This window comes from Benincasa hispida, chromosome 2 (genome assembly GCF_009727055.1).
Source record: "Benincasa hispida cultivar B227 chromosome 2, ASM972705v1, whole genome shotgun sequence".
In the NCBI taxonomy this organism is placed as follows: domain Eukaryota; kingdom Viridiplantae; phylum Streptophyta; class Magnoliopsida; order Cucurbitales; family Cucurbitaceae; genus Benincasa; species Benincasa hispida.
In genome coordinates this window covers 54,547,020-54,574,250 of record NC_052350.1, presented here as the reverse complement: position 1 = coordinate 54,574,250, position 27,231 = coordinate 54,547,020, and the positions used below count along the sequence as shown (strand labels likewise).

At 36.3% G+C, this 27,231-nt stretch overlaps 1 protein-coding gene across 3 annotated transcripts in view; it reads left to right on the top strand.

Annotated features, from left to right (window-relative positions):
* The first annotated feature begins 19,464 nt into the window (after positions 1 to 19,464).
* Positions 19,465 to 27,231, top strand: part of LOC120071663 (ribosome biogenesis protein BRX1 homolog 1-like) — a 14,956-nt gene continuing 7,189 nt past the window's right edge. Inside the window, exons 1-6 of one of the 3 annotated variants that reach the window (XM_039024036.1) lie at positions 19,465 to 19,785; positions 20,347 to 20,564; positions 20,736 to 20,877; positions 21,147 to 21,225; positions 21,327 to 21,451; positions 21,872 to 21,973. In XM_039024036.1, the coding sequence (XP_038879964.1) occupies positions 20,362 to 20,564; positions 20,736 to 20,877; positions 21,147 to 21,225; positions 21,327 to 21,451; positions 21,872 to 21,973 (651 nt within the window). In that variant the 5' untranslated portion in view covers positions 19,465 to 19,785; positions 20,347 to 20,361. Of the gene's footprint in view, positions 19,786 to 20,329; positions 20,565 to 20,735; positions 20,878 to 21,146; positions 21,226 to 21,326; positions 21,452 to 21,871; positions 21,974 to 27,231 lie in introns of all 3 variants that reach the window. The other 2 variants (XM_039024038.1, XM_039024035.1) reach the window with 2 other exon arrangements.

The window sequence follows — 27,231 nt, the reverse complement described above, 5'->3', positions numbered from 1 at the left end:
TTCTATGATCCGAGTGAGAATAAGATGTTTGTGTCGACAAATGCTATCTTCTTGGAAGAAGACCACATTAGGGATCATAAACCACGAAGCAAGCTTATTTTACATGAGATTTCTAGTGAGACTACTAAGGGTTCAACAAGAGTTATTGAACATACTAATAGACAACAAGAGTTGTCGGTTCATCTAGTCAACCATCTCAAGAGTTGAGACTGCCTCGACATAGTGGGAGGGTTGCAAACCCACAAGAATGCTACATGGATTTAACTGAAGCCCAAAACATCATGTCTGATGATGGAGTTGAGGATTCATTGTCTTATAAGCAAGCAATGGAGGATGTTGACAAAGATGAGTGGATTAAAGCCATGAACTAGGAAATGAAGTCTACGTACTTCAATTCTGTCTGGGAACTTATGGATCAGCCTGATGGGGTAAAACCTATAGGGTGTAAATGGATCTATAAGAGAAAACGAGGTGTAGATGGAAAGGTGTAGACCTTTAAGGCTAGACTCATGGCAAATGGTTATACCTAGGTCGAGGGAGTGGACTATGAGGAAACTTTCTCACCTGTTGATGTTGAAGTCTATCAGGATACTCCTATCCATAGCCCATTTTATGATTATGAGCAAATGAACGTCAAGACTACCTTTCTGAATGGTAATCTCAAGAAGACCATCTACATAGCTCAACTAGAGGGGTTCATTATTCCAGATCAAGAGCAAAGAGTTTGCAAACTTAATAGGTCTATTTATGGGTTGAAACATGCGTCTAGATCGTGGAACATTAGATTTGACAGTGTGATCAAATTGTTTGGTTTTTATTAGAATGTTGGTGAGTCTTGTGTTTACAAAAAAATCATCAACAACTCAATAGCTTTCCTAGTGCTGTATGTGGATGATATCCTACTCATTGGGAACGATGTATGTTTTCTTACTGACATTAAATCCTGGCTAGCCGCCCAATTCCAAATGAAAGATTTGAGAGAGGCACAGAATGTTCTACGAATCCAGATCATTTGGGATCGTAAGAAGAAGAGGTTGTCCTTGTCTCAGGCATCATACATTGATCAAATATTGATCAGGTACAAGATGCAGAATTCCAAGAGAGGTTTATTACCCTTCAGACATGGAATTATTTTGTCTAAGGATCAATGTCCTAAGACACCTCAAGAGGTTAAGAAAATGAGACGGATTCCCTATGCTTCCGTTGTTGGAAGCCTTATGTATGCAATGTTATGTACGAGACCTGACATTTGCTATGCAGTAGGGTTTGTCAGTCGTTATCAGTCCAATCCAGGATTAGATCATTTGACGGAAGTCAAAACGATTCTCAAGTAGCTTCGGAGAACGAGAGACTATATGCTTGTGTATGGAGATAAGGATTTGATCCTCACAGACTCTAACTTTCAGACTGATAGAGATTCTTGAAAATTGACATCAGGGTCAGTGTTCACTCTAAATGGAGAGGTTGTAGTTTGATGAAGCATCAAGCAAGCATGCATCACGGACTCCACTATGGAAGTCGAATACGTAGCTGCTTATGAAGCTGCTAAAGAGGTTTTTTGGCTTAGGAAATTCCTTACAAATTTGGAAGTTGTTCCAAATATGTCTTTGTTGATCACTCTCTATTGTGATAACAACGGGGCTGTGGCAAATTCAAAGGAACCTCGGAGTCATCGTAGAGGTAAGCATATTGAACAGAAGAATCATTTGATCAGGGAGATTGTGCATTGCAGTGATGTGATTATCACGAAGATCGCATCGGAGCACAACGTTGCTGATCCGTTTACAAAGACTCTCACGACTAAAGTGTTCAAGGGTCATCTGGAGAGTATAGGTCTACGGGACATGCGACATTTTGTCTAAGGCAAGTGAGAGAAGATATTGGGGTATAGAGTATGCCCTAGTTTATTTTATATTGTACTATTTTTCATGTATTGTATATTAGCCTCCCGAAGCATTAGGATAAGTGGGAGATTGTTGGGATTGGTGTCCTAATTCTCCCAAAGTCTCGTAGTTTGTAAACAATTTATACACATTGTTATTAATAAAATAAGAGTTATTTTATTTGCATTTACTCATATCCAATAAACTAAGATTCATGGTTATTTAATGTAAACTTAAGCATGTCTATGAGACATAGAAGTGGATCATGCCTTAAGTAATAACCTAAATGGTCTGTAGTATAAGGATAAAGGAGGGATACCTTATCCTGGTGACACTACGGATACGGCCCGTTTTGTAAATGTTTACAAGTGTTGTAAACTGCTACAGATGGTTTAAATCCTGATCATTCATGTGGAAACATGCGAGCGGAAGTGTCCTATACAAAGAGTTTAAATAAGACTGGACCACAAGATGATTAGTCTCTTTATATAACGTCGTAGATAATTAAGACTTACATCTCACTAAAACAATCATAGGTGACATGACCTTAATCCTGAGTGTTTTGGAAACTCTTACCTATGAGGGTGATCCTTTGAATAGTATGGATGAAAGTGGCCATATTGCCAACTCAACAAGCCTACCTTTTTAGGGATTTGTCTGATTAGGAAGCTGGGAACTCAGTTACACAAGAAGGAATTCACTCTTTCCCCGAAGCAGGGGTAAGTAGATAAATCGCTTCCGTAAGGGCTAATTTCGAGTCTTGAACTTAGTGGCCACACCTTCTCTTTGGAAGAGAAGAGTCAATCATAGTAGGACTATGACTTATTGTTCATTAAAGGAATCAATGGTACTTAAAGAGTTAGATGTAACTACAGGGGGAAAATGGTAAATTGGCCTAGCTATACTTACGAACGATTTTTGAAGGATTATTGCACTATTGATTGGTTAATATGACACAGAAATATATCTGTAGTGAGAAGAGTGCAGCTCTCGATCTTTAGTGGATTGCCCGATAGTTACGGATGGTAGATCTCGTGACTAAAGAGTTTAGTCAGTTATTCACGTATCGTTGAAGCTTCAAGCTACAGGTCCATAAGATCCCCTTAATAGCTCAATGGGTTCAAGTTGAGAATCAAATTTTGGCTTAGTTTGAAGTGTTCAAATTAACAAGAGAAAATTCAATTATATGTGATATAATTGATATGATGTATGAGATACATTATTTGGAGGAATTAACGTAAATATGATTTACATTAAGTACCATAAAATAGAAAAAGAACTATGGTTTGAATGTTTCATATGATGAAATATTAAAACTATAGGTTATAATATAATATGGTAAGTTGGTTAACTACTTATTTATAATATTTTGATTATATGATAATTAATTATTTTTCTCTAATAACCGATTGAATGGGAGGTTATTGGAAGTTTTATGGTAATTGTGAGATAAAAGAAAAATGGTTTTCCTAAATTAGTAGTTGATTCATTGGGAAAGTACTCACGGAAAAAGAAATCAAGTAAAAGAGTTTTACTAAGCGATAGCGTTGACAAAGACTAAACGATTGTGTAGTGTTAACTATACGATAGTCTTTCAACTGCTCGTTGCTACATGATCGAGTAGCAAAGTCTATGCGATAGACTTCCGTTTACTAAACAATCGAGCACATTGTCTATGCGATAGATTGTGTTCTTATCTCCCACTTACTTGATCGTCTACTCGATCATAGACCTCCTATTTTCCTCAAGCCAAGATCATATAGAGTCCATAACTCCTGGATTCTCACACCGAGAATACCAATGTAACACTTGTGGTAGTGTCTTTACTCAGTTCGTGAATCGAGTTGGACTCGATTGGGTTCGAGGAGCATTCTGATGATTGTTGTGTCCGTGGTCGTGTTGTTTCGGTCGTTGCATTCGAGTGTTGTTGTGGACACATTAGAGATTGATCGAGGGATTCTTGAAGAATGGTTCTTCAAAGGTATGCATACTCTATCCCTTGATTCTATGGTAGCATGCTATAATTTCTATATATTCATAACTTGTTAGTTTCCATTTTGGACTGTAATTATTTGTGTTCAATCTGAATGGAATTTGGAATGATCCCTTCTACTGCTCATGGAAATCCTCGTGTTAGATTTCCTTCACTCACTTGCTATTCTATAAATCTACCAACTATGCTATGACTTTTTCACCTATGCTATGACTTACTTCTCTAACTATACTATGAGTTGAGTCCCTCTATTAACACTTAGCCAAAATTCTCCATTCTTTCCTATACTTATGGATTCAATTCCCATTTCCTTAGTATAGTTTGGACACTTAGTCAAATTTTAGTTTCTTAACTTAGCCTACAAGTCTTTATGTTGGGAATGTCTTAAAACTCGCAGTTTGTGAACATTAAACATAGTCAATTTAGGGTGTTAACCATACTGACTAACCATAAAGCAAGGATGGTCGTAGATCACAAGCTAACCATACCAAAAAAACTAATCAACCCTCTAGTGCAAAACCAAACCTCAAAACCATAGATAAAGTTTAGAGATTCAGAGAACAATTATGAAACCCGGATTTCCATTTTTTTTCCTACTTAAGCAGGAAATAAAAGGGATTAACTAAGTGAAAGTTAAATTCTATGTTGAAGTGAAGGAAATTTCTAAGTGTTTAAATAGATTATTGAATAGCTTAGAGATAAGCCATAACTAGTGAAAATTGGGTTAATTATAATGCCAAAAAGGAACTATGCGTTGGAAGCCAAGGCAAAAATGACTAAGTATTTGACAATGCATTGGTATGGTGCCATGCGTTAGCCATAAAGCTTTTAGAGCTTATTTGGCGCGTTGAAGGAAGTCAAAGTGCGGCTAAGAGAAACGCATGTGGCAGCCAATGTCTTGAGAGGTTAGAACAACGTATGCGACACGATGGATGCGATGGTTGCGGCAATACTATGCGAGGGCATGCGGTGATGCTACACGATGGATGCGTCGATGCTACGCGAGGGGATGCGGCGATGCTATGCGGTGATGCTACGCAGCAGCCTTACTACACAATGGATGTGGTGGCCTTGCTAAAGTATGAGCTAGGTGATGGAACGAGCTAAGGTGGATGCATGGTGAATGTCCTTGCGTTGCTAAGGCTTGCGATAATAAGGTTTATGAGGTTGGTTGCGTTGGTCATAAGGGATGCGTTAGCAAGAACCTAGGCGATTGTGAGCTATGCCTTGAGGTATTGAGTTGAGAACCAATTCGACCCAAAGGTTGCTATGCGTTGGTGATGTGCTATGCATTAGACATCCAAGGGCATGTGGGCACATAGGACAAGGCTAATAGTATGCGTTGAAAGGGTGTTGGCCATTATCCTAGTTGAGCGTATAGGGCAAAAGTAAGCTATGCGGAAGTGAAGGATATGCCGCCAAGAAAGAGCCTTGCGAGCATCTAGTATATGCGACCAAGTTGCATCAATGGAATGCTCAAGGTAAGGTTAGATGAATGCATATGAAGTTAGAAGGATGTATATAAAGGATGACCGCATATGGGATTGGATGGACGCATTCAAGGACGTCATCCAGACATGTGGCTTGTTAGGAAGAAGTCTTAGGCCTTAAGTAAATGAGGTGGATACACAAGAAGACATGCAAACTTAAGGGTCATGCGTTGGTAAAAGGGGAAGAGGACACCTTGGATTGCGATGACGCAAGGTTGCATTAATAGTGTAAGGAAAGGACACTTGGACATGCGGCCAAATAGGAGGTGTCGGCCTTAGAAAGATCTTGGACGCCTATAAATAGGGCCAAGGACTTCAGATGAGAACTCAAATTCTCTTCAAAGGACATAAAGAAGAGGGTATGAGGTCTAATTGGAAGGAGGCTATGCATTGATAGTAAGACCATGCGTTGGTCAAGAGGTTCCAAGAAGGGAAGATGTTGTCGGACAGGAAGGTCTGGAATTAGCATCAACTTGGGACGAGGAGTTCTCCCAAAATACTCGTGCGTTTGGAGTGATATTAAAGCCAACTGAAAGCTATGAGAGTCTAGTTTTCAGGGTAGGGCTTCCAGAGAAGAAGCTCTAAGGAATCTGGCTAGAGAATGAGAAAAAGATAGAAAGGTTGAGTTGTCGGGTAAGCTTGGGTCAGTCATGATGTTTTGGTGATTCTGGCCAAACCACGAGGATTTCTGAGCTACGATTTTGAGGTAATCCTGAGACATTTTAGAGTATGTTTGTAAAAGAAAGTAATCTGAGGTTTAAATTGAATCTGGAATTTAGGGTTCAAAAGAGAAGCCCGAGAAGATCAAGGAACTTTTAAGAGAAAGATTCTTATCCTTACCAATGTGAGTGGTACTTTCCTTTCAGTCTTAAAGCATATCTTTTAGAGTAAATTGTATATACTTATATTATGAATGAGTACCTAACATATGAATGAGATTATGTGATCGGGATGGTCAGGGGGTCAATAGACCTAGTTCCTGAGCCCGTAAGTAAAACCTCACGAGATGGTCTGGGGATCGAGAGGTCTAGTTCCTGAGCCTATGGGAGGAACCTCGTATGGGATGGTCAGAGGACTGACGAGCCTAGCTTCTGAGCCCATGCGCAGGGAGCTATGTGCACATAGGAGACATTGGGAACAAAATGGAACTCAGCAGAGTAAGCATTCATGATTAATATTACTTAACTATCTAACGTGTGCGTAGGTAGAGAATAAACTCATTCTAAGTAGTTATCAATTTAGCTATCTACCGTGCGTGTAGATAGAGTTGAGAACAGACTCATTCAAGGCTGAGATTTGAATGTAATCTCGTATTTATGATATGCTTGTTATTTATGAGTTGAAATAGACTTTAGAAGTTACTTACCACTCACTGAGCTTTATGAAGCTCATTCTGTTATTTCATGTTTTTCTTCCTAGGTAGCAAAAGGTGAGGAGTTCCAGGGTGCTGCTAAGGTCAAGGTCTGCCATATGCCACAGTTACACTTTTGAAGGGTTTTACAGTTGTTGTTGTAAACTTTGTAGTTAAGTCTTGGAGTTGTATAACCGTTACATTGTTGTAATATAAAATGGGTCTGCTTAATCAGTTGTTGTTTGCCACCTTGACTTAATCAGTTGGTTGTTGAATTTGTTCATTGGTATCAGAGTTATTTCCACAAGAATTATTAGGCAGTAAGTGTCAACAAAAGGGTTGATAACTGCTGCAGTCATGTCCTTTCCTAGGCTCATAGAGTAATCTGAGATGGGGTGTGACAACGATGAAGCTCGAAGTTCATATTGATAAGCGATCTTTGTGAGGTCTACTGTACTTTTGCTTTTACCCTAGAAGAGCGTGAGGCGATAGATAGGGTTTGGTCCTTCTTTTCGCAATAAAGATATTATTGAAATTTCTTTCAATAAAGATGTTATTGAAGATGTTATTGAATTGCATCCATTCCTAAATATAATAAACTAACCCATGGCTATAATATGAAATCTTAAACTTTATGTAGAGACATAAAAGAGGATCAAGTTGTAGTATATAGCCAAAAAGGTCTATAAGCATATGGATAGGGTTGGATACTTTATCCTGGGGACACTATGGATGCGGCCCACTTTGTATATTGATATAAACGATGTGATCCCAAAGTCGTTCATGTGGAGATATGTGAGTGGGGAATCCTATGCAAAGGATGTTTGCTTAAGATCGAACTATGAGATAGTCACTTTTCTTTATAATGATCGTTTACTATTAAAACTGACTATTTCAATTCGATGACCTAAGGTAACTTGATCTTAATCCTGAGCTAACCATGAACTTCTATTTATTCGAGATTATCCTTTGCATAGATGAGAGTGGTTCAACATTGCCGCTCAATAAGCCTCCCATTTTAAGGGTAAAATCAGATAGATAGCTAGGAACATAATCTTGCAAGACAGAATTCACTCCTACCTGTCTTAGGGTTAGTAGATAAGTTGTTCCCTTAAGAATCAATCCCTGGTCTTAAACAAAGGGGCCCTGCCCTCTTATGGCTGAGAGAGATTCGGTTTATGAGTTGGACCATAAACCAATTGTTCAATAGAGAATCCATGGAGACTTAAGGAGCAAGATGTATTACAGAGGTAAAACGGTAATTTTGACCTAGTTGGAATATGAACGACCTGTGAAGGATCGACTTACTAATTATGCTTAAATCAAGTAGATAGAAATATATCTACAATGAGAAAAGTGCAATTACTGAGCTATAGTGGTGTGTCTCGGTAGTTAACGAATATTGATTAATTCGGTTTAAAGAGTTTAAGCAATTAATCTCAAATCATTGGAGCTCATGACCTGTAGGTCTATTAGGTTCCTCTATTAGCTCGTAAAAGGATTAAACTTTAGAATAGCGTGTTGAGAGAATTTGAAATGTTCAAACTCGATTTAGGGTTTGGATTGATGAATTGATTAAACCATATAATATAGTGAGGAATATTTCTCTCTCTTAGCTACCACCATAAAGCCTTTAGTAAACTTCCATGTACCATTATAGAAGGTATTGCAAAAACTTTCCTCATCAAGCTTACCTATAGAAATCAAATTAATGTGAATATGAGGAATATGTTTTACATTCTTCAAAATTAGCTTAGAACCTTTTTTGTTCTCCAAGTGTACATCTCCGATGCCAACTGCTTTTGTTGATCCGTCATTATTCATCCTAACACCGCCAAAATCACCAGGTGTATAGGATGCAAAGAAATCACTTTTTAATATAGCATGAACTAAGACGCCACTATCTATCACCCAACTGCTCTATTATGTAGCAAGATCTATAACATCACCATCGAATAAGATGTAAAAATCTTTAGGGGCTACAGTAATTGTGTCTACATTACTGTCATCGTCATTCTTCTTTTCCTTGTCTTTATCATTTTTATTGTCCCTTTTAAATTTTCAATAATGCTTCTATATATGCCCTTTCACATGATAACAATGGCACTCAACATGTGCAAACTGATCACTTTTACTTTTGCTTATGTCTTTACCTCTCGGACCTTTGCTTTTACTCCTCCCCCTTCTTTCAGTAACGAGAACATCTGATTGTAAAGAAGAGCCTTGTGACTTTCTTCTCATCTCCTCGTTCAACACGCTATTCTTTGCTAAGTCCATACTTGGTATACCATTTGAGGTTAAGTTTGACAAGGAAGTTCTAAATATCTCCCACGAGTCCGACAATGTACCAAGGACCCATAACTCATGTTCTCATCTTTAAACTTGATATTCATCCTAGATAACTGATTCATGATACCTTGGAATCTATTCAATTGATCTAACATGGATGTTCCATCTTCATACTTCAACTTCATCATTTGTTTAATCAAAAACATTTTATTATTACTAGTTTTAGGGGAACATAGCGACTCAAGCTTGTTCCACATAGTCCGTGCATGAGTTTCTTCATTAATATTGTTTAGAAAATTATCTTCTACCCAGAGTCTCATAATCCTACACACTTTCTATGATATACTTTCCATTCCTTATCCGTTTTATCGGCAGTCTTCTCTTCAGAACAGACTGGAAGATGCAAATCATTCATATATAAAATATCTTCCATTTTTCTTTTTCAAATTTGATCATTTGACCCATTAAGGGTAACCATCTTAGTTGAACTAGTATCCATATTCAACACGAGAAAATCACAATTAAATTAACCAACGCTCTGATACCACTTTGTTGGGATAAACACTATATCATGGATCAATTATCCCCTCTTATGTGAATATAATAGAATACTAATCAACTAGAATCAACAATAGTAATCAAGTAAGGATACAAGCAATTTTAATGTGGAAAAACCTCCTCAATATGAGGAGTAAAATACCATAGACCGAAGTCAAAATCTCCACTATAATCAACAATAGGTACAAACAAGTTCTCCTTAGCCACAACTAGAGGCGTACACTATATTTCAAGATTAACAAGCTCGACAACAAATGGCAACAATAGAGATGAAGAAATTAGAAAGATCTCATTATAAGTGGCAAACAGATGTCTACTAGAATCTTATTGTAGATAGCTCCAAACAAAATTTTCATCGTCTAGATTGAAGACCCTTGTGTCATAAACATGCTGTCAAAATTTTAGCTTGACCAGACCATGCATCAACCCTCAAAACGGCTGAAAAATGGTGTTGAACGGAAAATTTTCTTTTCTGTATTTTTCTCCTACTGCTGTTACTCTTCTTTCGATTTTCATATGTAACTCCATCGACTGCTAAAAGTTTAAACATAAAAAATTAAAAAAAATCTAAAAGCCCACCTTTGGGCCTTTATTGGGCTTTCACTAAAAGTGAAATAAACCCAACATCTCTATCATCAGAGGAAATATTATTATTTCCAAAATTCAAAAGCCAAAAAATCTAATGGCCAGACTTTATATAGTCTCCCAAAATTCAAATGTGTCACATCATAAATCTTAGTAAAATGGCTAAAATACTCTTATTTAATATTTTTAAGAAAGAAAAAAAATTTAAAAATAAGAACATTGTATCAAATTTATTAAATATAATATAATTAATAATTTGATGTCTTGGATGGTTCATATTAGAGTTTCACTTTGGCTACTTATCCATTCTTTTATGGCCATCTAAATTTACGTCATTATCAACAACCTTTTAAAATTAACAAAATAAATAAAAACTTAACTGTTGTTGGCTCTTCCAGTACAAATTAACAAGCAAAGCAACCATTCTCACCTAGACTGAATTTCCAACCATAATAGCCCTATACACAAAAGAAAATATTTTGTATGGTAGCCACAAATTTAAACTAATAAAAAATCAATCTCATGATTAAATATAAGAAAATATTTCACAAACTTAAGATTTATAAATCTGCGGTTCATCTCAGTCTTCCTAAGCACTCCAAACACAGGTTTCTTAAATTCAAACTTCTAAAACCTGCACTACAAACACAGTTATCTTAAACCCAGGCTACCTAAACCTCCCAGCTTAACCATCAGTCTTAAAATTTCCAGGCTTAACATTCAAAACCTACACACCAAACGTCCCCTTATGTAATAACAGGTGGAATGATCACAAGTATGACTTATAAACTAGTAGTTTTATTGAGTCTCCTAGTTGCATATTGAACTTGTTTTAGTAAACTGGTGTTCTTTTGTCGTCTTTTCTCACTTTGTTGACATAGGAAATTCCTTCATTTTTGAAGTAAGATAGCAATATGTGACGAAACTTTATTTTTAAGTTTAGCCTTTTGATTTTCTAATGGGGCTATAAAAATTTAGAGTTATAATATTTAGATTTTTTCTTTTTTATCGGGGGCTATAAAAATTGAGAGTTAGATTTGTCTCTTTGCTTTGCATTTTGCACATTTTTAGAGTTTGTGGAATATGGTTGAGAACAACGTAGGGACTTTGCTTTTTGTTGGTATATTCCTTGATCTTTTCAACTAATAACTATTTTTATTGTAGGATTTTTGAGTGTTTGATCTTCCATTTTGGTTAAACCTATAAATGACGTTGATTATGGGTTATTCTTGCAATGGAACTATGCTCGAAATCTAGCAATATGCTGCAACTGCACTAGTAAGTTATTTCAAATTTCACATCCCTTTCTTCAGCTGAATCTCACTAGTAAGGTATTTCGACCATTGAGTTCTCTATTTTTCTTATAGGTTCTTCTGTTTCTGAGACGTTGATTTCTTGTTCTGCTTTTTGCTTCTATCGGAGGGAACTTCACACACGAAACCAATTTTAACGGTATTGAAGTGTTGTTGTTTTCCAATCTTGGTGAGTTCCAAGAGGTATGCCTCTCATGTACCTTTTTGTTGTAATCTATACTATAACATACATCTCAATATTGTGTTTGTGTGGTTTGGTTTCTCTTCATACACATCAGTTGGGTACTTTTCTAACACACCATTTGTCATTTAAACTGCTTTTGATTCTTAACATGCTGCCAAACTAATAATTACATAAAGATAAACAATCCTTAAACTTGTATGGATGGTATGTATCCTTGATTATAATGATCTTTGTCTGGTTGGATGAAGGTGGTAGAGTTTCCTGTTCATTATTAGAGCTTAAAAGTACCCATCTGATACTTCACCTTTTTTGGTCATGCATCTAATGAATGAAGATTTTTACTCCTAGTTCAACATGTGACATGTCCTTGATCTTTGTAAAGATGCAATGAGGATCTTGATCATCTTTTTGGTGTTCTTAGTGATTATGTTTCGGCAGCCTAGACTTGTTTATTTTAGTCATTTGGCCTCAACGTTTGATGTAGATCTTATATGGATTTTTAGAATTTTATATGTTCTCTCTTTTTTAGTGTTTGTAAATGAGTTGCTCAGTTTAAAGGAGTTTGTTTCTTTGTTTACACTTTCTTTTTCTCCTCCTTGTTCCACATCAAAGTAATCATGAGTCATCGAGTTTAGTTGAATGAATGCCTAAATATCCAATGTCACAAATGAACTAATTACTATTGAATTTGAAGTATAAACTAGTGTCTTGAAACATGTGCTATTTAACTATGTTGTTAAGTATTGGTTCAATTAGTTGAGCTTTGTTATGGTCTTATAATTGTCATTTTCTTCTCTTATTTGTACTTGAGAATGATACGAACTTATGAATAATATTTAGCACTACTTCTCATTTTTGTAGATTGTTTGGTGTCAGTAGATTTTCTTTATTTGTTTAATTCATTATTATTGATATTCACATAATCATATATTGATATATATTTTATATATTTATGTAGGTGATGGAATGATATCTTAAAGCAAAAGAGAACTAATTATTAGGGGTATTCATGGGTTGGATTGGATTGAGTTGAAAGATTTCTTAGAACAATCCAATTGTTCGAGTTGTAAATTTTTTCAACCAAAATAACTATTATTAAAAAATGAACTCAACCCAACCCGATTAGGTTGGTTCGGGTTAATTGGGTCATTTATTTAAAATTGTATTCTAAAAAGAAGCAAAACGTAAATATGTAAAAATCTAATTTGATGTTTTTCATGTATTGAATTAAGATTAGCAACTCAATTTCAATTTATATAGTGAAATTTTTCTTTCTAAAGTGCAAATAAACTACTTTTAAGAGTTGTTAAATAATAAATTATTCAAAAAATATTGGAATTAAATAAAATTAAAATCAATATATGTATAAATAATTATGTTATAAGTAATAAAAAATATATATTAAAGTTAATAATAAATTCGGATTGGTTCGAGTTGGTTTGAGTTATATTAGGTGAACCCATGAACCAAACCAACCCATAAAAGTTTCATTTACTTGAACCCAACCCAACCCAATCCAAATGAGTTGATAACCCAACCCAAACCGCACGGGTTGGGTTAGGTTGATCCGTTTTTTCGGATGGTTTTTTGAACACCCTTACCAATTATGGCAGTTCAACTACATGATAATATAATCTTGAACACTTAATGACTTGTCTATTTTTAGAGCTAATTTATGTTGGTAATTACATTAAATGAATACTTTATCTAGTTTGTATTGGTTGGACAACAATTTTATTCTATTGAGTTATTGAATATTTTATTTTGTAATGTACTAGAATTTGAATGAAAGTTATGAAATTTAATGTGCTATGAAGTATTTCATGTATGTAGACCTCAATTAAAAATGAGTACTTGCAGTAAAATTTATCAAAATCTATTTAAATTACAAATTATTGTTGAGAAAAAAATTTATATCTTTTATAACATGAGTAAAAGCTACAGAAAAATTTATATAGCAAAAAATAAATGCTACAAAAGGTTATTACAATAATAATGAGATCGTTTTAAATATAAAAAAATATATCTAAAAATATTTACCCTTTATAACAAAAAGTTTCAAAGTACAAACACTTTTAACTGTAAAGTGTAAATATTTATAGGATTTTTCTTTTTATAAGAATTTCTCCATAATAATATTAATTATTAAAGATTAAATAACATTTCTATAGCATATAATTACAGCTATAAATACCTATATTATAACATTAAAAAATGCTATTATATGATAAAGATAACACATTATTTTAGCTATATAAATATATTATAGCTTTAATAAAAAAAAAAAACCCTATTGTGTTTTTAAAGCAACGTATATAAGTTATATCTTTATACTCTATTATAACATTCATTATAACTCTACAAAAATGCTATAAAAAGTCCAGACTTTTAATAATATGGACTATCAGGACCTTCCACAAAGGTTATAAACGATTTATTATAACTTTTTTCGTTAACTATCGTATCCATTATTTCTTGTAGTGACTCAAAATTGTGCTAACCTCATCACCAATCATGATTGAGCTAGATTGGACCAACTCTTTTGAGTTGATATGTGATGCAAGTGACTTTGCAGTTAGACAGTGTTAGCACAAAAGATAGACAAGATAATGCATATAATATTGTATGCTAGCAAGACCTTAAATGTAGTACAAGTTAATTACATAACAATTAAGAAGTTGTTAGTAGTGGTGGGAGCAAAAGTGACATATTTTGTTGGAGTTGACATGTAATTAGAGGAAGCAAACATAATCATTAAGCACCCTAATTCATCAATTTTAGCATTTATGAAAGTATGTTCAAAAACTAAAATTAGGGTTTGATGAATATACCTTTGAAGACCTTCTTCAATTCACAAATTCAGCTCCAATCTTCATTTCAAAAGGATGTAGACCACCACTTGATCTTCTTTACTATTCTCTTCGATTTAAGATTGGATTGTGGGATCCAAAATGAGTTCTAATTTTGAGAAATCTTTGAGGAAAATGATTGGTTTTTAGCTTGGAGAGTGAAGAACTTTTTTCCAACAATTCAACTCTAAAAACCAAAATGCATACCCATTTCTCAGCAAAAAGAAGCTGATTTTAATCACTTTCTTCATGCAAATCCCAATTGCTACCTACTTCAAAGGGGTTGAAAGGTGTTTGAAAGTAGGATAATTTCACTTAGTAGAATTTTCAAAATGAAAACAATTTTCTTTCTAATTTTGAAACTCATTTTCAAAATTAATTTAGAAAAATCAATTTTTATTTAAAATCAATTTTCAAAATTTAATTTAAATTAAATCAAAATTGATTTTGTTTGAATTTTCATAAAATTCAATTTTTAAATTAATCAATTAAACAATTTAATTAATTAATATAATTTAATATATAATATTAAATTATTTAACCATCAATTCCACAAACATAAATCCTTATTCATGTAATTTTAATATTTAAATCATATTTAAATATTATTCAATTCTCTAATTTCGTTTAATTCGATAATTAAACGTGTAATTATACCGTATATAATTACTGATTCCCTCAATTTAAATTTGAACATTTTAAATTCTTTCATCACTCTATTCTCAGGTTTAATTCGTTTGTGAGCTAATAGGTGAAGGAACTTTAAATAGAGAACTAGTGAGCGGAAGCGGATCGTTCCAAATCCCATTGAGAAAGAATACAAACAATTACAATCTAACGGAAGAGATTATGCATAATCAATAAATTACAAGCATGCTTCTTAAAAGAACAAGGGATAGAGTATGCAAACCTTTGAAGAACTCTTTCTTCAAGTATCCCTCATTCGTTCAACAACACGATCTCGAACTCAATGATCTGAACAACCAAGAGCACAAACTGAAGAATCCTCGATCACTATCGAGTGCAACTTAATCCTCGACCCTCGAACGGAACAAGAACACCACCACAAGAGTTACCTTGGTACTCTTGGTATGAGAATCCAGGAGTTGTGGGCTTTGTGTGATTTTGGATAAAGGAATGAAGGAGGTAAACGATCGAGTAAGTGGGAGAAGGAAGAAGTCTATCGTATAGACTTAATACTTGATCGTGTATAAGAAGAAGCATATCCTATAGACTTGCTACTGGATCGTGTAGTAACGAGTAACTATCATATAGTAAACTCAGTACTCAATCGTATAGTCTGTGAGATGCTATCATCTCTTAGTAAAACACTTTTACTCGATAGTCTTTCTTTTTGTGAGATCGATTCAATGAATCTTCAACCATCGATTTTGGAAGACCATTTTCCTTTTTATCTCAAGTTACAATAACCGTGCATAACCTCCCACTCAAGTCGGTTATTAAAGAAAAAAATTAATTATCATATAATTAATATATTATAAATAAATATAATAACCAACTTATCATATTATATTTATAACCTATAGTTTTGATATTTCATCATATGAAATATATAAACCATAGTTTTTTCTCTATTTTATGGTATTTAATATAAATCATATTTATATTAATTCCTTTAATTAATAATGTATCAAATATATCATATCAATTATATCACATATAATTGAATTTCCTCTTGTTAATTTGAACACTACAAACTAACCCAAAATCTAATTCTCAACTTGAACCCATTAAGCTACCAAGGGGACCTTATGGACCTGTAGCTTGAAGCTTCAACAGAACGTGAATAACTGACTAAACTCTTTAGTCACGAGATCCACCATCCGTTAACTGTCGAACACTCCACTAAAGATCGACAGCTGCATTCTTCTCACTACAGATATATTCATGTATCCATATTAACCAATCAACAGTGCGATAACCCTTCACAAATTGCTCGTAAGTACAACTAGATCAATTTACCGTTTTGCCCCTATAGTTACATCTAACTGCTTAAGTACCACTGATTTCTCTAATGAACAATAAGTCATAGTCCTATTATGACTGATCCTCTCTTCCCAAGAGAGGGTGTGGCCATTATGTTCAAGATCTGGAATCAGCTCTTGAGGGAGCAATTTATCTACTTATCTTTGCTTCGGAGAAGGAGTGAATTATGACTTGTGTAACTGAGTTCCCAGCTCACCAATCAAACGAATCCCCAAAATGGTAGGCTTGTTGAGTTGGCAATCTAATCACTCTCACCTATACAAATCCAAGGACTGCCCTCATGAGCAAGAGTTTCCAACTCACTTAGGATTAAGGTCATGCCACTTATGGTCATTCTAGTGAAATGTAAGTCTCAATTATCAACGACGTTATATAAAGAGACTAATCATTTCGTGGTCCGATCTTATACAAACTGTTTGTATAGGATACCCCCGCTCGCATGTCTCCACGTGAATGGTCAGGATCAGACAATTTGTAGCACTTTACAATACTTGTAACATCTAAAAAGCGGGTCGTGTCCGTAGTGTCACAAAGATAAGATATCCCTCCTTTATCCATCTACTACCGACCATTTAGGTAATTACTTAAGGCATGATCCACTTGTATGTCTCCACATACATGCTTAAGTTACATAAAATAACCTTGGATCTTAGTTTATTGGATTGAGTAAATACTTATAAAATAACACTTGTTTTATTAATAACAATATGTTTACAGAATGTTTACAAACTATGAGACTACCAGGAGAATTAGGATACCAATCCCAATAATCTCCCACTTGTCCTAAAGCCTCAGGAGACCAAGGTACAATACAATATAGTACAAAATACAATAAACTAGGGCATCTCTATACCCTAGTAACAGTAGGGGGGATCTAATGGACCTAAGATTAACCGACTAAACTCTTTAATCTAGTTAACCAATATTCATTAACTACCTGGTCACTCCACTAAAACCTAGCTATTGTAGATATATTTTTGTCCACTTAATTTAATCATAATCGGTAAGTCAACATTTCACAGGTTGTTCATAATAACGACTGGGTCAAAAGTTATTTTACTCCTGAGATTACATCTTATTCCTTAAGTCCTACTAATCCTCAAATGAACAATTGGTTTGTGACCCAATCACTAAAACGAGTCCCTCTCGGATCAATGAAAGGGTGAGGCTCCTTGTTTAAAACCTAAAGCCAGAACTTAAGAGAACAACCTCTCTATTATCCCTAAAAGTGAGTAAAAGTGAATTCCATCTTGCACCCTATGTCCCTAGCTATCTACTCAGTCTTACCCCTGAAATGAAAGGTTTATTGAGCCAACACAGTTGTGTCAACCCTCACCCATACAAATCAAAGGATAATCCCAAATAAATACGAGTTTATAGTTAGTTCAAGATTAAGGTTAAGTTACCTAGATCATTGCTTTGAAATGGTCTGTCTTAAATAGTAAACAATATTATAAAGTACGAGTAACTAATTTTTTGGTCCGATCTTATACAAACTCTTTGCATAAAACACTCCCACTCGCATGTCTCCACATGAACGAATCAGGATCATTTCGTTTGTAGCACTTTATAACAGTTGTAACATCTACAAAGTGGGCCGCATCAGATAATGTCCCCAAAATAAGGTTCCTAGCCTTATCCATATACTATATACCATTTTGGCTATTTACTCGAACTTGATCCACTCTTATGTCTTCACATAAAGTTCAAATACTCATGTAATAACCATGAATCTTAGTTTATTGGATTTAGATTATTTCTAAAATGAAATAAGCAATTCATGCATTCAATAACAACTTCATTGAATCAAAATTTCAATAACATCTATATTGATTAACAAAATAAGTTTATTGTTTAAAACCATGAATTTTAGGACATAAAACCCAACATACTTATCACTCTGCTCTCAAATACTTACTACTAAAGAAAGCAATGCAAAACCAAGATTGATTAGATGAGTATTGTTGCTTCAAAAGTTTAATTTAGAAATACAGGAGAGAAAAAGAACTGAGAACCAAGTTGATATCGCATGTCCAGGTTAGAACAAGAAGTTCAAATGAAAGAAATAAAGAAGATAACACATATGTTTGCATATGAACAATTCTTATCGGTTGAAGTATTGACAACCCCTGGTATGCTGAAATCGTAAACTACCTAGTCAGTGGACCCCTTTCTCTAGATTCAAATTCACGCAAGTAAAAAAATTTCTTTCATTATATTAATAACTATTATTGGGATGAACAATATGTTTATAAGTTAAAGGCATATCAAAATATGGAAGAGGTGCGTGGTAGAAGATGTGTTGCAAGTATTGGATGCATGTCATATAACTTAACGTGGAGGACATTTTGCATCAATGGAGACATTAGAGAAGGTTCCAAAGTGGGCATTTTTTGGTTAACACTCTTCAAGGATGCCCATGAGTTTGCAAAAATGTGCGACAAGTGTTAAAGAACAGGGATTTATCCGCCAGAAATGAAATACCAATGAACTACATCTTATGGGACATTTTCCTCAATCTTTTGGAAATGTATACATCTTATAAAGTGTGAATTACGACTCCAAATTAATCGAATTTGTTGCAGCAACAACTAATGATGCAAAAGATGTGAAGAAGTTTTGCTTAATCTAAGAAAATGACAGATGAATATGTTTGAGATTGGATTTCATGATATAACAGAAAGTAGTTGGATAGTGAAATTTGGATAAGATGAAGTAGATTAGATTATCTTATGAATCATGATTGAAATAATGAATTAATTCTACGTAAATTCATAGAAATAGTATCGATGATGAAAAACACCATACAACATATATCGATTAATTATGCACTTTTGAGTTTGATATTGAATTGGCCATTTGTAAATTTGAAAATTGGATTACGCAATTAGGCAAAGGGGTGGAGAGTGGTGTTTAAACTGGGGTTAAGGTGGATTTTTTATTATTATTATTATTATTTTTTGGAGTAATAACTAGGGTTTAAGGTTTGACGGTTGAAAACGGAAAAAGAAAAACCCCACTCTGCCACTTCTCTTTTCTCTGTCTGATCACCACCTTCGTCCTCTTCATCCGGCCACTCTCAGGCAGGCGCCGCTGCTTCATCGCAGATCATCTCCGCCAGTCGCCGTCGCTGGCAAGTTTTTGAGTTTTCTTCGTTTCTCTTTCCCACTCATTCACGGTTTCTCTTCTCCTCACAGCACCGCCGTTCACCGCCCTCACTGGACGCCGCTCGCCGCTTCCGTCTAGTGGCCAATCACTGCCGCTGGATTCGTACCGCGGACGGGTAAGAATCATCCGTTCTGTGTAAATCACATTACCCATAGATTGTAGAGTTCAAATATTAAGTTCGAACCTTTTCGAACATGAACCAGCAAGAAATTAAGCTTTTCAGCATAATTTAGTGGGTAAGGACTCATTTTATTCATTTCCAAACTCGTTTTAAGTGCTGTTAGTTAGGCTTTGGCCTTTGAAATTCTTCCTGTTGTGATTTCGAGCTAATTTTGGACAAATTGACGCATAAGCTTAAGACTGGGTTAATATGGCTAAGTAATAGCATTTAAATTGAGTTTCAAAGTAATTTTGGTTGAAGTTCTTAGTTATGAAAAATTGTTTCATTTCGGCAAAGGACTTTTAAGTTGGGTCAAACTAGTTAATAAAGCCTTTGTCCATTCCCAATTGTATGAAAGCTTCTAAGACAGCCCCTTTGTCCATTACCAATTCTGAAACTAGAGAACTATTCAAACAAAGGGACTATCTTAGAAGTTAGGTCGTTTCACTCTCACTCTTCATCCTTTATAGATTTCTTAAATCTCCATTGCTTAATTTAGGTCTAGTATTTCTGAAGGGGGTGATATTCTCAATGGCAAAGAAGAGGAAGCGGAGTGAGACTTTGCCAACAGTATCGACTAAGAAGGACGAAAATGCTCCTGAGAGACCCAAGCGGACGCTCATGGGTTGGAAAGACAGAGAAGTGGCTAAAGAGTGTGAAGCTGGTTCTGATCATGCTGTCTTTCGGAATAAAGAAAAGGTTCTTGTCACTTGTTCCCGCCGAATCAATTTTAGGTATGAAATATTGTTGAAACAAGTTGGTTTAGTTTAGCTTTCTGTTACTTGTTCTGCCGAATCAATATACAGGATCAGTAGTTTGTAAAGTAACTTTTCACTCACCAACCAAAAGTTTTTCTTTCCCCATAAGAATTTTTGGCAATTTTATTAACCTTTGTGATTGATTAGGTATCGGCATTTGATGTTGAATATGGTATCACTTTTGCCACATTGTAAGAAGGATAACAAGGTGGAGTCGAGGTCCAGCAAAGGTGCCACACTGAATGAGCTGGTTGAGCTCAAGGGTTGTTCTTCCAGCCTATTTTTCGAGGTTAAAACTTTTGCTTCGCACTCTGTCCACATGTAAACTTGGAATTCAATTCATAATCTGGAATCTGTAAGGTACATTGTTTTTAAATTTTTCTTTTTGATTAAGATTTAGGATGATAACTTTTTGGTTTTTGTTGTGGTACGAGGATGTTTTAAGTATTCTTTTCTTTTTCATTTTATTATTTTCCTACATCCCTTTTCGTCGTGTTTGTACATTGTAATCACATGACTTGTTTTTCTACTTGCTGATCCTTTTCTAACTAATTCCAGTGCAGAAAACATAAAGATCTCTATTTATGGATGGCAAAGTGCCCTAGTGGGCCATCTGTGAAGTTTTTAGTTAATGCCGGTAATTTTAACGTGTATTCAAATTTTATTACTGGGTGACTGAAATTATATTGGATTTCTTTATTAAACGCAGTTTTCTTACTTTTCCATTTTTGCTTTCAGTGCATACAATGGAAGAATTGAAGCTTACAGGGAACCATCTGAAAAGTTCCCGTCCAATTTTGACATTTTCATCAAATTTTGATAAAGATGTCCACTGGAAACTTTTGAAGGAAATAATTGTTCAGGTATCAATTGCTAAGTTTTTTCTTCAGCAATTCATTTACACGTGGATCAGTGTGCATCAAATATCAGTTTCCTTCAATCCAAAGTGAACATGGTATTAAATTGATAAAATATTGCTTGCACGACTATAGTTGAATTATCTTCTTTCACTTTTCTTGATGATAGTTGGTTTTAATGAAAAAAATAGAAAATGAAAAATATTTGTGAATGCACTTCTTTCATGTAATGAACCATGGCATAAGAATATGGATTAGTGTGGCACTGTGGCCATATTAGTTTGATTTGCTGCGTATTTTACTATGTTGTGAGAAATATGTAGGTCATAGCTGCTTCTTCAAATAATGGTATTTTTGTTTACAAATCCTATGAACTCTCGTTTTAACATGGCATGATTTTAGCTCAGCAACTTGTTTTCTCCTCAGATTTTTGGAACTCCAAAGGAGCATCGGCATTCTAAACCATACCATGATCATGTGTTTGTTTTCTCCATTGTTGATGACCATATCTGGTTCCGGAATTACCAGGTATGCTTTATTTATTATCTACTTGCTACGAAATTTAATGCCTATTGTGGATAGCATCCAAAACCACAACCTCCACTTCACACCCAAACAACGCACTGGATGTTGTCTTTCTTGAGTCGCAATTATTGTCCAATAGCTTAGACCTTTTGTATATAGTTGATATTGATGAGACCAGGAATAGCATAACAAACAAGAATGAGATGAGAAGGTTTCCTCTTTAAATACCTCGACAAGATTTAAATTTCCTTACTTTTTGTAACAACCCCACCTCCTAGGACTACTAAAAAGGGGATCGTTACTGCATGCATACATAAATATTCGCATCGAGGAAAATAAAGTAAAAATAAAATAGAATAATCATGATTTTGAACTGCTTTAAGTATATAAGAAAATGTTCTGCCATTATCTCAAGATCTTAAATCGTTTGACCCGGGTACCCTTTTTAACATGAAATAAATTACATATAAAAAAATTATAATAAAATCATAAATGTAATAAAATCAAAACATGAGAAAATATAAAGGGTCAAATGCGGAAGCGAATTCTGGTTCATTTAGCACTGTCACGAATTCCTCTTGTCAGTCGCCCGAGTATCCTTGCCCTTACCTGAAAAAAAAAATAAAGATAAAGGCTGAGTATAAAATACTCAGTAAGTGATCCCATTACCGGGATCCGGCTATGCATCCATGAGCAAAGAAAGATAGCCCGTGGCTCATACAGCTACATCGATTTTTTATGATGAAAGGAAAACCAAAAGACGTACTATCTTGCCTTGATACGCATGTCTAGCGGCTCGTAGGCACACCGTCAAACATGAAAATAACATGAACGTGAACCCCTCGACTCACGCATGTCTAGCGGCCCGTAGGCACACCGTCAAACATAGAAATAACATGAACGTAAACCTGTCGGCTCACGCATGTCTAGCAGCCCGTAGGCTCACCGTCAAACACGAACATAACATGAACGTATACGTATCGGCTCATGCATGTCTAGCAGCCTGTAGGCACCTCATCAAACATGAAACATGAAAAAAGTAACATGAACGTAAACCTGTCGGCTCACGCATGTCTAGCGGTGCCGTAGGCACACCGTCAAACATGGAAAAATAACATGAACGTGAACCTTTCGACTCACGCATGTCTAGCAGCCCGTAGGCACACCGTCAAACATGAAACTAGACCGGTAGGTCCTCTGAAATAAAACATGCGTCAAGGCGAGACGATAAATCGCTCTATTGGTCTATTCATGCATCACATACATAATATCAGTACTAATTAGAAATTCGAACATGTTCATAATACTCATAACTGTCATACAACAAGTAAAACATAATGACAAAAATCTCCTTAGAACTTCTTTTAACACACTTGAATCAACCTAAAGTTGTGGCTTCCAAAACTCGATTTAATTAGCCAATCTGATCGTGAATTAAATCCAAAATCAACAACTTAATTTCCCACTATTACTCTCAATCCAAAAGAACAACCATCCAATCAACTTACCAAAACTTACCCAACACAAGGTTTTGCAAGAATAGGCAGTGGAGGTTGACGAACTCAACGGTGACTGATCGAAATGCCGACGAAACCCAGTCCAACGCCGATTGAAACAAGTGGCTGCACCAATCGAAGAGTAGGGCGGTCGTATGCATCGACTTATGGCTGGGCGCGGCGACAGAAGCGGATCTGCACGGGTAGAATGGCTTGGGCACAGCGGCTCGCGGTCAACTCCGACGGTCCAGGCACCGAACGAGGCAGCGGCGGAAAACCTGACTGGAGGACAGCAAACGACGAATGGCGGGGTGGCTCTTTGCGGCGACGGGATAGCAGCGGCGCTCGACGATGGCTCTGACGATGCGGCACAGCTAGAGGAGGAGAGAAGATCAGCGGTGGCGCGGCTCTGACGGCTAGGGTTTGGGGAAAAAAAAAGGGGGAAGAAGAAGAGAAGGGGTTTGCAGCGACGGGATAGCAGCGGCGCTCGACGATGGCTCTGGGGATGCGGCACGGCTAGAGGAGAAGAGAAGATCGGCGGTGGAAAAGCAGGCGGCGGTGCGGCTTTGTCGGCTAGGGTTTGGGTAAAAAAAAAACGGGAAGAAGAAGAGAAGGGGGGTCACGCGGTCTTAAGGAGAGAGAGAGAAAGAAAATCTATTTTCTTTTTTTCTTTTTTTTTTTACCTTTCCCACAAGTATATAAAAGCTTAATCCTTTTCCTTTTTCCTTTAAAAAAACAAATTCCCTGATCCTTTTTCAAAATATATATACTTATATATATTTTTCTTTTAAAAACTCCAACAAACAAATTTAATTATCTCCATAGATAATCAAATCTCCAAATGCAAGCCAAAATAAAACTCAATTAATTCCAAATAATTAAATTATATTTTAGCTTAGCCAAATACATAAATCTCATTATAATTATCCAATAAACCAACATAAAAAAAAATAAAGCTTAATTACAAAAATAAATCAGGATGTTACATTCTACCCCCCTTAAGAAACTTTCATCCTCGAAAGTTCTAATCCTGAAAAAGCTCGGGATAGCGCCCTCATGTCATCCTCGCGCTCCCGACATTGCTTCCTCGAACTGATGATTCTGCCAAAGGACCTTCAACAAAGCTATCTCCTTGTTGCGCAAAAACTTTCACTTCCTTGGCTAGGATTCGAATGGGCTCCTCTCGTAAGCTACAGGTTCTCATTTATGGAAAGGCTCCATAATCCACAACACATGAGATGAGTTTGCCTACATACTCCTCAAGCTGGAAACATGAAACAACATTGTGAACTGGAGAAAGGGATGGTGGGGGCAAGCCAAGCCGGTGAGGCTACAGGGCCACACCGCTCTAGGATCTCAAATGAGCCCAATGAACTGAGGGTTAACTTACCGCGACTCCTGCCAAATCTTCTGACACGACACCCTTCATGAAGTTGCCAGCCCCGTCTAGCCACTTTCAGAAACAACCTTTCCACCTAACCCTCAAACTAACAAAATCCTTACGTCTAAAACATCAAGCATGACTCTCTTCTGCCTACCTTTGAGCCGTCAAATTTGGCCGCCTATCTTCTGTATTGCCGACGATCGTTCGTTGTTTGACTAACTCAGGTCCTAGTAATTTCCGTTCAACCAACCTCATCCCAGCATACGGGTGACCTACAACTCTTCCCATAAAGGGCCTCAAACGGCGACATGCCAATAGTTACTTGATAACTATTATTATAGGCAAACTCTCTCAAATGCAGGTAAGAGTCCCAACTCCCTACAAACTCTAACGCACAAGCACGTAACATATCTTCCAGTGTCTGGTTTAAACACTCAGTTTAACCGTCAGTTTGTGGGTGAAAAGCCGTACTGAAATCCAAACGAGTACCCAATGCTACCTGAAGGCCCTTCCAAAAGCTGGAGGTAAAACGAGGGTCCCTATCAGACACGATGGACACTGGTACCCCGTGCAATCTTACCACTTCTTTCATATACAACTGAGCCCACCTATTCACTGAATATGTGGGCTTCCCTGAAATGAAATGTGCTAGCTTGGTAAGTCTATCCACTATAACCCAAATTACTGTAAAACCCTTTGCGGTTCGCGGCAAACCTACAATGAAGTCTATCGAGACATTCTCCCACTTTCATTCCGGTACGCTCAAAGGTTGCAACAAGCCTGCTGGCTTTTGTCTTGGGGCCTTTACCTGCTGACACACCAAGCACTTACTGACAAACTCTGCTATCTCCACTTTCATGTTAGTTCACCGGTAACAACGTTTTAGGTCCTAGTACATTTTGGTATTGCCAGGATGTATTGAAAATGGGGAGTTATGAGCCTCCCATAACATGTCGTTCTTGAGGTCACCGTCTGTTGGTACACATAAGCGTCTTCGAAAAGTAAGACCATTATCTGCAGACAAGGAGAACTCACCACCCTGTCCTGTCTTCACCTATTGCCTACTTTAACCAAGTAAGGATCACTGCGTTGAGCAACAATGATCCTTTGCCTTAAACTTGGTTATATCAATAATTGTGCTAACTGCACAGAGACCTCCCCTACCACCACTACTATCTCGGCCCACTCAAGTTCATTACATAACCGGGTCTGTCTGGTGATAAGGGCTGCTGAATGGGCTACCTTCCTACTTAGAGCATCCGCCACTATATTTGCCTTTCCTGGATGGTACAGAATCTCACAATCATAGTCCTTCACTAGCTCCAACCACCTATGCTGCCTCATGTTTAACTCCTTCTGAGTGAAGAAGTATTTTAAACTCTTGTGGTCGGTGAAAATCTGTATCTTCTCGCCATACAAGTAGTGCATCCAGATTTTTAAAGCAAAGACCACGGTTGCCAACTCTAAATCATGTGTGGGATAGTTCAGTTCATGGTTCTTTAGCTAGTGAGAGGCATAAGCAACTACCTTACCTTGTTGTATCAATACGCACCCCAACCCTCTCTTGGAGGCATCACTGTAAATAACGAAACCACCCATTCCATCCAGTACGGTGAGAACTGGGGCAGTAACCAATCTTTGCTTGAGATCTTGGAAACTATTCTCACAAGCCTTACTCAAAATAAAGGAAGCTCATTTTCTAGTCAACTGGGTCAGAGGAGTAGCTATACGGGAAAAGTCCTTCACAAAACGACGATAATAGCCCGCCAACCCTAAGAAACTACGTACCTCTCCAACTGTGGTAGGACGAGACCAACTCATGACTGCCTCGATCTTTGCAGGGTCAACAGATACACCTTCCTTGGACACCACATGCCCTAGAAAGGATACATGCTTTAACCAAAACTCGCACTTGGAAAACTTAGCATATAACTTTTGTGCCCTCAAGGTATCTAGAACCTTTCGTAAATGCTCCTCGTATTCCGCCTCTGTCTTGGAATAAACCAAAATGTCATGTCATCTATGAAGACTATCATAAAAGTGTCAAGAAATTCCTTAAACACCCTATTCATCAGGTCCATGAATTGTGCAGGAGCATTCGTCAACCCAAATGACATCATGATGAACTCATAATGCCCATACCTCGAACGAAAAGCTGTCTTGGGAATATACTGTCCTTTATCCTCAATTGATGATACCCTGACCGAAGATCAATCTTAGAAAACACTATAGCTCCCTGCAACTGGTCAAACAAGTCGTCAATCCTGGGAAGCGGATACTTGTTTTTGATAGTCACCTTGTTTAATTCCCTGTAGTCAATGCAGAGCCGTAATGACCCATCTTTCTTTTTCACAAATAGTACCGGTGCACCCCAAGGGGAC